The sequence below is a fragment of the Hydra vulgaris genome, chromosome 05 (genome assembly GCF_038396675.1).
Source record: "Hydra vulgaris chromosome 05, alternate assembly HydraT2T_AEP".
Lineage (NCBI taxonomy): Eukaryota > Metazoa > Cnidaria > Hydrozoa > Anthoathecata > Hydridae > Hydra > Hydra vulgaris.
Window position 1 is genome coordinate 15,547,501 of NC_088924.1, and position 13,917 is coordinate 15,561,417.

At 28.9% G+C, this 13,917-nt stretch overlaps 1 protein-coding gene across 1 annotated transcript; it reads left to right on the forward strand.

The window, feature by feature from the left end:
- The first annotated feature begins 9,857 nt into the window (after positions 1-9,857).
- Positions 9,858-10,358, forward strand: LOC136080202 (ATP-dependent DNA helicase PIF6-like). The gene has a single exon (XM_065796816.1). It carries the CDS (start codon positions 9,858-9,860, stop codon positions 10,356-10,358), a length of 501 nt encoding a protein of 166 aa, XP_065652888.1.
- The last annotated feature ends 3,559 nt before the right edge of the window (positions 10,359-13,917 follow it).

Genomic DNA, 13,917 nt, shown 5'->3' on the forward strand with positions numbered 1-13,917 from the left:
TATTTTTTAAGTAGGCATTTTTTATTTTAAAAGTAATAACAAATCTTTATTAAAAATAGATTATATAAAATAAAATTTGAATTACATAAGCTAACATATTATATAATTTGTAAAGTAAATTAAAAGTTATTTATATAAAATAAGTAAATTTACTTATATTCTACAATAACTTTGACAGGATCTTGTACTAAAGTAATGCAAAAAAGTCTAGAATTTAGACAAAGCTGAAACATGGTAGTAAGAAGGCATATATACCCATGGGAGACTCAAAAATATATACCCATGTGAGACTCAGAATATTTGAAAGGCATAATTAGCATAATTGTTAGTTCTTTTTACAGATTTTTTGCGTGAAAGTTTTTATTATTGAAAAACTAAGGAGGAAATGTTTAAACCAGTCTTAGATTATGGTAGCTACAATACCATGTCCCGCAGATCTAGGAGCTCTGCAATTTTCAAGAGGATGCTTTATTTTTGTCAGGTTTTCCCGCCACTTTTATAAAAAAAAAGGCTATCTGCTCAAAAGTATCCTCAGACCCTGCAACTCTTAATCCGGCACTAAGAACTTCGGTATTTTAGGGGCGTAAAAAATTTAGAACTATTTATGTAAATATCTTTATCTACGTGTAGTATCAGTGGGCTAACTACAGCAAAGCCAGTGCAAGCAACATTTACTGTCCCTCAAGCAACTGGGCCGCGAGGTTTAGGACCCTTAAGATGTATTTAAGATGTGTTATTTTTTATGTTATTTTTTTAATTAAAAGTTATTGCTCCAGAGAAACAGAAATTGGGCATCTGGACCAGTATGCTTATTGACCGAAAATATTTTGCTACGCCATTGCGTAATATGCGTATAACCCGAGCAATAGCTAAGCAATGATTTATAAATAGATTAAGAAATTAAACTTGTGTTGATGAGAGCCTGGAAAAGAAAATACCCTAAAACATTTACCATTCATACCCCAAATGTGAGGGCAACAAGTTAGTAAATTTTATTTTCTTACACTAAATTTAAATTGGCAGGTTTTAAAATTCAAAATTCAAAGGTTATGATTATATAAAGTTTACACCTAAACCGTATAAGTGGTTGTTTCAACATTTTCCTAAACATTCTAATGTGATATAAATAAGAACATACTTAAGTTAGGCACTTAAGTACGTTTTATTTACCAAAAGTATATTTATTAACCAAAATCATCGGTTTTTCATAAATATATTAATATTACACCTCAAAATTTACGCAAGCAGACGTCATTATATTATTGGTTACTATAAAGTCTTTAAATGAGTTTAATATGGTATTTAACAACACATTAAAAGACCTCATTTGTACGTAGCTATTAATAATACTACTAGTTTAGGATGTTGTTGATTAAGTAATTCTAATAGTGTTCGGCACAAATTCAAATAGTTTGATCAAATACGCGTCAAATGTTTGAAATGGCCAAATTCAAATCTTCCTATTTTGAATTTAGATCAAATTCAAATCTTTCCAAGATTTGATGTATATTTGAATGTTATTTAACTTATTTCATTTATTAATTTTAGTTATCTGAATCTATAAATTTTATTCATATTGCAGCATTTGTTACTATTTCTCACACATTACAGCTTCTTTTATTCTTTTTAATCCAACCAAGACTTCAAGCACTGGCAAGCTTGAATGGTATCTGCAGATTCGTTTACAGCTAACTAAGTATTCATTGAATAGATCTGGAGAATAAACGATTGGTGTCATTATCATGTCATCTAAACGTCGTTGCTTTGGTTCTCTGTCCCCAAGTAATTTGCTTTTGTGTTGAGAATTTAAATGGTTCATTAGATTTGTTGTCCCACCTTTATTGTAAGCATACTTGTTCTTGTGCTTTGGACAATGCTGGCATATGGCCTTGGTTTTGTCATGCTCATCAACTGTGAAATGATCCCATACAATTGATTGTGAACGTTTGGTGGTTTTTGCAACAGAAAAAGATTCGGGTTCTGGATTATCCGACATAATTAGGAATGTAATATATATTTCTGAAATAGATACATTTCAAGGTTGTTTACAAATAGTAAATATACTAATATTAAGTAAACACCTAATGAAAATGATTAAAATAATAATGGTTTAAATAATAAAAATAATATTAATAATCATGATAACAATAATAATAATTATATATAAGTCACTTGTCTTTATAAATACAATAGCTACATAAACAAAGTTAGACAGTTACAAACAGTTAAAACTGATAAAACGTAAAAGTAAACAATGACATATAGCAACTATTATAATGAAAAATAATTAATGAAAATAAGAATAACGAATATTAAAATAAATTTGAATTTGAATACACGACGGAAAATACAAACAATAGACAAACATACAAGACAATATACAAAAACGCACAGAAAATTAATAAAATTAAAAAAAAAAATTCTTTGCTTTCAAGCAAGCCATTATTATATTTTTTTATTATTTTCTTTTTTCATTTTCATTTTTATTGTGGTTAAATTGTATTTGCAATTTTTTCTTTTGATTTTTACATATATTTTTTTCTACGTTTTTTCTTTTAATCTTGTACTTTGTTTACATTTCTTTTCTTTTTTTCTTTCTCTATGCTCTTTACTTTCTCTTTAATATTAACAAACTTTAATTAAAAACTCTTTTTTTTTTTTTTTTTTTTCCGTTATTGAAAGGCGACCGCCATTCCGGAAACCACTGCAAAGACCCCGGAATAAAGTGATATATATGTTTGCGGGCCTGTAAAATTTGGCGTTTTTTTTTCAAACGCAAAAATTGAAAACAAAGTGAATATTTGAAAATCAAATCCAAATCCTCCAGATATTTGTCAAATCAAATTCAAATCTATCCCCTCAAAGAACAGTTCAAATTCAAATCTTTAAAGGTTTGACGTATATTTGATTTTGCCGAACACTAAATTCTAATCGGTTTGGTGAAAAAAGCAAATATTTTGTGACATTTTGTGGAAAAGGGAGGAGGGGGATCTGAAAAGTTTTTTGCGTGACATAATTTGCAAATGACCCCTTACATCTACACGGTGAAATGTTTCATATAAAATATTAGCTCTCTCAAAGTGAATAAAACCTACCTATAGCAAAAGCTACTTAAGTGTTTTTGTTTACAATTTAAATTGTAAATTTTGAACGTATATTTTTTTAAATTTTTACTTATTCACTTATTCAAGTTTTTACTTATTAATTATTGAATAAAGATGCTTAAAAGCATCTTCATTCAATATTGAATAACAAAAAATTTGAACTTCTAATTCAAAATAAAATTCAAAACTATATTTGGTTAAACTATATTTAAACTAGTGATGTTATTAAAAAGTTCGACTGTCGACTAATATATTTTCAAAAGTCAACCAAAGTCGACTTTTGAACATATATTAAAATTTTTGAAACTATATTTTGAAATTATAGTTTGAACGACTAACACTATTTTGAAATCGCCTAAGTCGACTAAAAGTCAATTTAGTCGAAATGTGAGGAGGGGGGGGGGGGGAAGTAATAAAAGAAATCAAGTAATTTACGTCTGTTTTATATGTTTTTAAATTATACAACTCAAATATTAATGAAAAAAAACAATATGAACGCCACGCAGGATAAATTTTGCTAGGTCTAAATGATTTAATATTGTGGAAAAGTCCTTTTGATTTCTTGTTAAATATAAAACAAATATAAGTCTAAAATAGTAAAATAAATGTAAATATTTAAGCCCTAGTTAAAGAACGAAACGGATCAGCACTGTTTATCGTATCGATATTGTATAAAAATCTTTTTAATAATCACATGCAAAGACTGCTAAAAGAAGCAAAAAAAAAAACAACAACACATAACTATAAAGTTTTTTAATATAATAATTATTGTCATATGTTACGAAGTTGTTTAGTAATGCAGGGCCGTCAGGAAAAATCTTTGAAGTATAAAAAGGCAAATGCCAAAAAGCATGCGGAAAAACCATTTTTTGGCGAGCCCTCGTTAAATGATCAGTCGTAAACCCAGAAATACAGAAGCTAACAAATAATATTTTGGATTTAAATTGATTGGGATATCGAAAAAAGAAATTTGTAATTTTGATTATTTATTATTTATAAAAATACTAAAGAAATGAAAAAATAATATAAATAAAATGTTAATATAGTAAAAATAGAGAAAAAGTATATAAAAATAGTGTAAGATGAAAATAATATTATTTTTACAAACACACACCCAATGAATCTTTCCCAACCTCTTTTCAGGCCTGGTTGTTTGTATATTATTTTTTAGATACTATGTTAAAACTAAGATTCAGCAAGTTACTTACTGTTAACATTACGAACTGTTAACTTAGGCGGAATTTAATTCTAGTTACCATACATAATTACCTGAAGACGTTGTGAAGCTACTTTTAGTGTATTATAAGTTACTCTTGAGCACTTTTAGTTGTTCTCAAGTGACCGCAGATACCGGTACCGGTAACTAAAAGTAATTTTTTTGGAAATCCAAAGTCGATTAGATCCGCTATTAGATTTTTCAAAGTCGACTAATTTCGACTAGTAGACTTTTAGTCGATTTAGTCAAAGTCGATAGTAACACTAGTTTAAATACTTTTTAATTTTAAATTTACATAACGTAAGTTTAAACTTTAGATTTAGAATTGACATAAAAGTTCGTGCGCTTTTCCTAAATGATATAATTATGACGTTTAAAAGTTATAATGTGCAATTCCCTAAGGGTCTATAACGCAAGTTATGAAATCATTGATGCAACGTTAACAGCTAATTACTCTCTAGTGGTTATTTTGATGAGATTTACAACGATTTCAAACAATTATATTTATACCTTAGCAATCTTTTTGTTACATAACTCTAAAATGTAACTAAAGTTATAATAATCTCCTTAATCGCTCGGTAACCTAAGTGAAGTAACATGTGTTACACATTTACTAATAACATAAGATACTAATTTATTAATATTCGTTGTATGCGTACGAGTAAAAAAGCTACTTGCTTTTTAGTTTGAATAAACATGTCAAAAACAAATAAATCCGTTTTTAAGAAAGGAATAAGAAAGCGAAGCTTCGTTTGGACATATTTTGAAAAAGACCAAAAGAATCAAACAAAATGCAGTATATGTTATAAGATTCTACCTTACAACAGTTCAACCAGTTCAATGCAATCCCATTTATCAATTGGTCATTGCATTAATTCAAAAATATATAAAAAATCAACAATTTTACTCAACGATGACGATATATCCGATATTGAGAGCGGTAATGAAAATAGTTTTGAAGAGACTGGTCATAAAAAATTAAACAAGTTGTTGATAAACTTTATTGTTGGTACTGATCAGCCGATTTCGATAGTACGTCATCCAGATTTTGTAAATTTAGTTAGTGAGTTAAACAAAAGCTACAAAATGCCATGCATAAATACGGTGAGCAAAAAATTAATTCCATCAATTACGGTCAATCTAAGATCAATTTTGATGCTAGAATTGAAGGGATGTCATTTCATTACAATTACTTGTGATGTTTGGTCATCATTGAGTAAAAACAGCTACCTCGGTGTGACTTGTCATTTTATTGACAAAAATATGATTCTGGTTGAACGAAACCTGGATCTTAGGTTTATGTCTGAAGTGAAAACAGCTGAATATTTATTTAATACGTTTAACGAAATCTTTAGTGAATGGTCAATCAGTAATAAGATTTTTGCACTAGTTACTGACTCAGGTGCAAAAATTTTCTCTGCAGTAAATAAATTTGATGATAATGTTCTTAAGATTCCATGTGCTGGTCATCGTTTGAATCTTATGGTTAACGATCTTTTAAACACGAGAGATATAAAAGTAAAAGAATTAAAAAATGGTTCAAAGTGTTACGAAGTAAAGGATTACGACGGTAATGGAAAATTAATTAATAAAGAAATTACAGAAAGTGAAGTTAAAGAAATTGAAAAAATTAACGAAGGCAAATTGGAAATCGCCAAGGTAATTTCATCCTGTAGGCACATTGTTGGTTCATTTAAGCATTCGGAGATGTTACAAAAAAAAAGTTAAGAGAAGTTCAAGAAACATTTCGATATGAAACTAAAATAAAGTTAATACAGGATATAGCTATTCGCTGGAATAGCCAATTCGATATGATTAAATCTATATTAACTAATAAAACTGCGTTGGATATGATAAGCATCGAATACCAAAATATAAAAGACTATCTTCCCACTGCTAATGAATTTAAGGTGGTGGAGGATTTATGTAATTTGTTACACCCAGTTAAAGAGCTAACAAAACTTTTTAGCGGAAAGAAATATGTTACAGTAACATTTCTGTTTCCAACATTGTATTCTCTACTAAATGGAATACTTGAATCGCAACCCATTTTTACAGAACTAGTTAAGACTTTTCAAAAGGAGTTATTAAGGTCTCTAAAAGGGCGTTTTAAATACATTTTTGCTAATGATTTTTTCTTAGCAATTTCTAATTTAGGAAATGAAGATAAAACTAAAATTCGACAGCTTGAAGATCGCCAAAGAAGAAACAATTTACGTTTCGAAGGAATTTTGGAAAATGATTCAGAAAGTTGGGATGATTCTGAAACAAAAATACAAAACTTACTAGAAAATAAACTTAATGTAACTGGAGTAAATATAGAAAGAGCCCATCGGATAGGTAAACCTGATTTAAATAAGCCAAGAACAATTGTGATAAAATTACTTGACTATAAAGATAAGATAAAAATACTAAAAAATGGGAACAAACTTAAAGGCTCCGGAATATTTATTAACGAAGATTATTCAATTGAAACAGCGTTGATACGGAAAAAGCTTTTTGAAGAGAGAAAGTTGCACAGGACAAACGGTAAATATTGTATTGTTGTATATGATAAATTAATTAAAAAGGAATTTAGGAAAACGAGTGCCATCAATTAAATTCTTTAAATTTTTATATTTTTTGTTCTTAAAATTACTCTTATTTAAAATGGCTGAGGAAACTGATTTGTCAAACTTTGAATTTAAAACATTTAAAATTAAAAATTCAATTCTTTTAAATCGCAATTCTGATCCTGATATTAATTTTTATAATGATGATGAACTAATTAAAAATATTAGCCCATTATATTATAACCCATACTCAAAAGACATTACCAAAGGAATGGATGATAACTCATTTTCAATTCTTCATATTAATATTAGGAGTTTAAAAAAAAATTTTGAATCATTAAAACAGTTTCTATATAAAATTAAAATTAATTTTCAAATTATTTGTCTTAGTGAAACATGGTGTCAGGACAAAAATGTTGAGAACGATTCTTATTTCCAAATACCCAATTACAATGTAGTCCACCAAATTAGAGACCTGGGCAAGGAAGGCGGGGGTTTATGTATGTTTATTAAGAATTCATTATTATTCAAATTTAATTCAAATTTAAGTTCAATCACAAATGATTATGAGTCATTATGTGTGGAAATCATTAATAAAGCCTCAAAAAACATTGTCGTGCATGCATTATACAGACAACCATCAGGAAATATTAATGCGTTTAAAGATCACATTAAAAATTTAATTGAAAATAAATTGAATTTGAATAAAAGTGTTCATTTCGTGGGTGACATTAACCTTAATATTTTGGATTATGACGCAAATAAACAAACGAATAAATTCTTTAAAGTCATTTTTCAAAGTGGATACATTCCAATAATAAATAAACCTACGCGTGTGACTAGCGGTAGTGCAACGTCAATAGACCAAATTATAACTAATGAATTTATCAATACAAAAATTAAAACTGGAATATTTATAACGGACATTCCGGATCACTTTCCAATTTTTATAATATCAAATAAATGCATTCAGCCTGATGCTTATAAAAAAAAAGTTACAACACAAATTATAAACGATACATCCATAAAATATTTTCATTATCTTATATCGTGTGTAAATTGGAACGAGACGCTAAAAAATCAAAATGCCAATGAAGCCTACGAAATCTTCTTAACTGAATTTCTTACTCATTATAATGAAGCATTCCCTAAAATTACTAAATTAGTCAAATTGAAAACGCTTTTAAACCCATGGATAACGAAGGGAATCCTTATATCTTCCAAAATTAAACAACGATTATATTGTAAGTTTCTTAAAAAAAGAACTTTGGTAAATGAAACTACTTATAAAAGTTATAAACGTTATTTGAATCTGTTCTAAAACGCTCAAAAAAAAACTATTATTCTGAAAAATTAAAGAAAAGCAACAGTACACAAAAAACATGGAGCATTATTAAAGAGGTAATTGGCAAGAAAAATCTGGACCAAAATGCACTTCCAACTAATCTTAAAATTAATAATAACTTAATCGTTAATAATTCATTAGTTGCAGAAACACTTAATAACTTTTTTGTTAATGTAGGTTCGAATTTAGCCTCTAAAAAAAGACCATCTCAGACAAACTTTCGTTCATACCTAACACCAAATAAATCTGTCATGTCTAATCATGAACTTACAGAAGATGAATTATTAAACTCAATTTCTTTACTCAAACCTAATAAAAGTTCGGGTGCTGATGATGTCAGTAGTATTGTCATTATTAAATCAATAAGTTTTATAAAAATACCACTTTTACATATTTTTAATTTTTTTTTTTTTTAACACTTTAAAACACGGAGTTTTTCCTGAAAACTTAAAATGTGCAAAGGTTACACCAATCTATAAAACAGGTGATCCTTCTGATGTCTCAAACTACAGACCAATCTCAATTCTTACCTGCTTTTCCAAGATTTTAGAACGTGTTATGTATAACAGACTGTTTTCTTTTTTAACTAATAATAAAATTCTTTACGATAAACAATTTGGGTTTAAATCTGGCCATTCAACCGGTCATGCAATCATTCATCTAGTACACGAAATATTTAAAGCTTTTGATGAAAACAAATTTACTTTAGGCGTCTTTATTGATCTAAGTAAGGCTTTTGATACAGTGGATCATAATATTCTCCTGCACAAACTTAAAAATTATGGTATCATAAATTTTAACTTAGCATGGTTTAAAAGTTATCTAGCAAACAGGAAACAGTACATCTCGTTTAATGATAGTAAAACGGATTTAGCGACAATATCCTGCGGCGTCCCACAAGGATCAATTTTACGGCCCCTTTTATTCCTCATTTATATAAATGACTTAAATAAATTTTCAAGTATCTTAAATTCAATCCTATTGCAGACGACACCAACTTGTTTTATTCTGATAAGGATATTAATTCTTTATTTGAAACAGTAAACAAAGAGCTTGCAAAACTATGTGAATGGTTTATAGCAAATAAATCTTAATATATATAAAGGGCAATGTGTGTGTGTTTGTTTGTTTTTTCTCTATAGAAATCCAAACCACCGGACCGATCTCGATGAAATTTGGCATGGGGGTAGTCCTCGAGGGGGAGAAGGTTCTTAGCTGGGTTTTGACCCCGTACCCCGACCCCCGGGGTCAGGGGGGCCCAAAAATGGGATCCAGTGTGGCTCTGCAGCCTCAGCCGTGCAATTTGGCAAAACCTAAAAGCTTCCTACCTGTGGAGGAGTGTCAGAACACTTCATTTGACAACAAACATGAGGGTAAAGTTGTCTGGTGATCTGTCAGCAGGAGCCTTTTCCAATCAGCTCCTTGCCTTGGGCAATGGTGAGGCACCAGTTGATGTGCAGACAGGGCTCATTAAATTCCCTGCCAACTTTTGCACACGGGTGGATTCTGCAGAGGAACTCATTGTCTAGGTGTTTCCCAACATCCAGCAGAGTTTCACCAGACATGACTGGATCTGTGAGAGAGCTATTCTGACTCCCAAAAATGAGTCTGTCACCAAGATCAATATGCAGATCCAGAAAATGCTCCCAGGCAATGAAAAGTCCTACAACTCCATTGACATGGTTATGGACCCCAGTGAAGCTGTCAACTATCCAACAGAATTTCTGAACTCTTTAAAACCATCTGAATGTCCTCCTCACATTCTTCACCTGAAAGTTGGAGCACCAATCATTCTCCTTCGCAACCTCGACAGTCCCAAGCTCTGCAATGGAACTCGACTCATCATCAAAGCTATCCTTTCAAACTTGATTGAAGCAACTATACTGACTGAATGTGGCAAAGGTGAGAATGTCTTCATTCCAAGAATTCCAATGATTCCCAATAACCTCCCATTCAGTTTCAAGCGCCTCCAGTTTCCAGTCAGGCTGGCTTTTGCCATGACCATTAACAAAGCGCAGGGACAGTCACTCAAAGTGGCTGGCATCAATTTGGAACAACCCTGCTTTTCTCACGGCCAGCCCTATGTTGCATGCTCCAGAGTTGGATCTCCACGAAATCTTTTCATTTTGACTCCAGTATAAAAAACCAAGAACATTGTCTATCAGAAGGCTCTTCAGTGAAAGAAATCATCTTTAAAGAAGTCCTATTAAAAGAAAACAATAACAATCCAATGTGAAGAAATTACCCATGATTTAACTTTTGTAACATGTTCAACTTTTTTTTTCCAGTGTGAGAGAACAATTTAATTGAAAAATTTGAGTAAATGTTCTTTTGGAAATTCTTAATTTGTTGTTTTTAAATGGAAAATAAACAAAATGTCTTTTTCTTCCTTAATGTCTTTCAGTTATTTCATAGCTTCAACCAACAGGGTCACATTTTGTGGGATTATTGTGCAACACTAAAAAATATTGCACAATCTTACTGTGCATAGCCCAAAATTAGTATAACAAAGTTCCAGATGCTCATTTACTTTTAAATATTGGCCCGGGCAACGCCGGGTAACTCCAGCTAGTTATCCATAAACATAAAAAAAACAAAATATACTTTCTTCCATCATCTTCATGAAAAGAGACTCATCCCATTAAATCTTCCAATGTTAGTTGTAAATAACTCTTGTATAATAAGAGAGCGTTCATTGTTATTTCTTGGTGTTGTTATTGATGAAAATGTGAGTTGGAAGGAGCACATAAATATAATTCAAAATAAAATTTCGAAAAATATTGGTCTACTTTACAAAGCTAAGCAGTTATTAAATCAAACCTGTTTAAAATACATTTATTTTTCATTTATTCATAGCTACCTAAGTTATGCAAACGTTGCCTGGTGTAGCACTAACGTAACTAAAATAAATAAACTATTAATTAAACAAAAGCATGCTTTAAGAATTATTGGAAATGTAGATCGTTTCTCACACACTAAACCTCTATTCATTAAATTTAATATTCTCAACGTATTTCAACTAAATCTTTATCGAATTCTTATTTTTATGTTCAAAGTTAATAAAAAAATAGCACCTATTTTATTTAACTCTTTTTTGGAAAAAATATATAATCTATACCCAACACGATTTTCAGAAAACAATTATGTTCAACCTAAAACCTATTACTCTGTTACTAAGTTCTCAATTGCTAACAGAGGTCCTAAACTATGAAACATGCTAATAAATAATGAGTTAAAAACTATTTCTTCTTAATCTAAAAACAAACTTAAGCAAAAGCTTTTAATAAATGACAACGAATTAAAATTTTTCTGAAGCCTTTGATTAGGAGTAATCACGTTTGTCTATTTCTTTATAAATATGGTTTAATTATATATTCTGTATACATTTCAATTTGTACATTATGACGTTGTTTTTTATCTGATATAATAAACTTTACATTTATAAAAGACACATTAAGATACTAAAAATGTTTTTAAAAATGTTTTTTTTTGTTTGTTTGTTTGTTTGTTGTTCGTGTATTATCTGTTATTTTATGATTTAAATTCAAAAGGTTTATAAATCTAAAACCAGTTAGGAAAAAAATAATTTAATTAAAATAATTAACTAAAAAATCTTCGTATACTTTTGGATATATTACACTGTAATATAACGTAAAATGTTTTTTAGTTTTTATTTATCGTTATTTTATTTTAACGCAATGTTTTGTTTAACATTTATTTAACGAGTTACTTTGTTTTGTATTTTTATTATTGACATTTTTATTTAAAGGGGCTTGGTGATAAGACAGAACTTGTCTTCTTCTTGCCCCAGCCATGTATTTATATATTTGTGTTGCATAAACTTGTAAACTTTTCTTATCGGCGAAATACATAATAATAATAATACTAATAATAATAATAATAATAATAATAATAATAATAATAATAATAATAATAATAACAATAATAATAATAATAATAATAATAATAGCAGCTACTTTTCTTGATTTCAAGTTTCGTAAATTTGAGTTTATCAAAAATGATATCGATAGATATTAATGCATTACAAAGGCAAAAATGTTTAGAAAAACATTTATGAAATGCATTTAAAAGAATCCGAAGAAATCGATATAACAATTGAAACAATTGTTTAAATAACACTTTAAACTCATCAAACAGCTCAACTGACAATACCATAAAAACATTTCAGCAATCGTCAACGCCACCGTTTGCAAATACTACTACTTTCGTTAACAGCAAAAGACGAAAGCCAATCAACTTAATTGAACTTGTAACAGATAAATCATGTTGTCATTTAATTGAAAACAATGATAAACTGGAAAAAGAAATAAACGATTACAGTCTGCAATACTTTCAGAGCTACGAAAATAGTGCCATCTAATTTTTCCAAGCTAATCAAAAATTGTTCCCGGTTTTGACACAAATTGCACGGGTAATATTTTCAGTTCCAGCGACATCGGTACCATCAGAATGTTTATTTAGTTCAACCGGTTTAATAGATACGGAGCTACGGAACCGGCTGGTGCCGAACTTATTGAAGCAGTTAGTTTTTATTAAAGAAAACAAATAATGAAAAACATTTCTTTATCAAATAATGTTAAAAGAGTTCGAATTGAACTGAAATTTGTTTTCACTGATAATTCTTAGTAACTTAAAGCACTTGTATTCTTTTTTGTTTATCTGATGAGCTTTTTTACAAACAGCTTAATTAATGACAAGTTGTTTTCTTTCCAGTATTTATTTTCTTTTCACTTTTTTTTTCACTTTTCGAAAGTCTTTTTTATCTTTCGAAATTAATTTCACTTTTCGAAATCCACTTTTTTTTTTCGAAGTTAATTTCACATTTCGAAATTCTGATTTTTCTTTCGAAATTAATTTCAGTTTTCGAAATACACTTTTTTTTTTCGAAGTTAATTTCACTTTTCGAAATTCTGATTTTTCTTTCGAAATTAATTTCAGTTTTCGAAGTTCAATTTTTTACTTCAAAATTAATTTTACATTTCGAAACTCCTTTTTTATTTCCGAAATTAATTTGGCTAGTTCGATTATTTTCATAAGTTTTTATAGATTTTGAAAAAAAAAAGTATTTCGGTACCGTTTTAATCGAAAATTTTCGAAATTTGCAATTTCGATAATGAATCCTAAAAATTAAATTCCAAAAAACAATTGTGTCAAAAACGTGCTAGTATAATTATAACTAAATGCATAACGTAAATATATATATATATATATATATATATATATATATATATATATATATATATATATATATATATATATATATATATATATATACAAAAAATAGTAAAATATAGTAGTAAAATAATAAAATCCATGTCTAATTATCAAAAAAAAAATAAAAAAGCAACTAATATAGGTGCTCGTAAAATTAGAAGCAATTGCTCGCTGTTTTTTTAGTTGTAGCTTTTTTATTCACGCGCTTTTCTCATATGTGAGCAATCGCTAAACATTTAAGCAAAAGCTCATATGTAAATGATTTCGCGAAAAAAAAGCAATTGCTCTAAATTTTTATTCACCTAAAGTTGAGCAATTACTCCAAAAACGCTGAGTAAAAGCAATTGCTCTTTTTTATTCACCCGGTCTATTAATCTTAAACTTCAGAAAAACACACGATCATCAATTTTTAATGACAAGTTTTTAATGACTTTATTATGTACTGATACTAGGGATCGCTAGTTT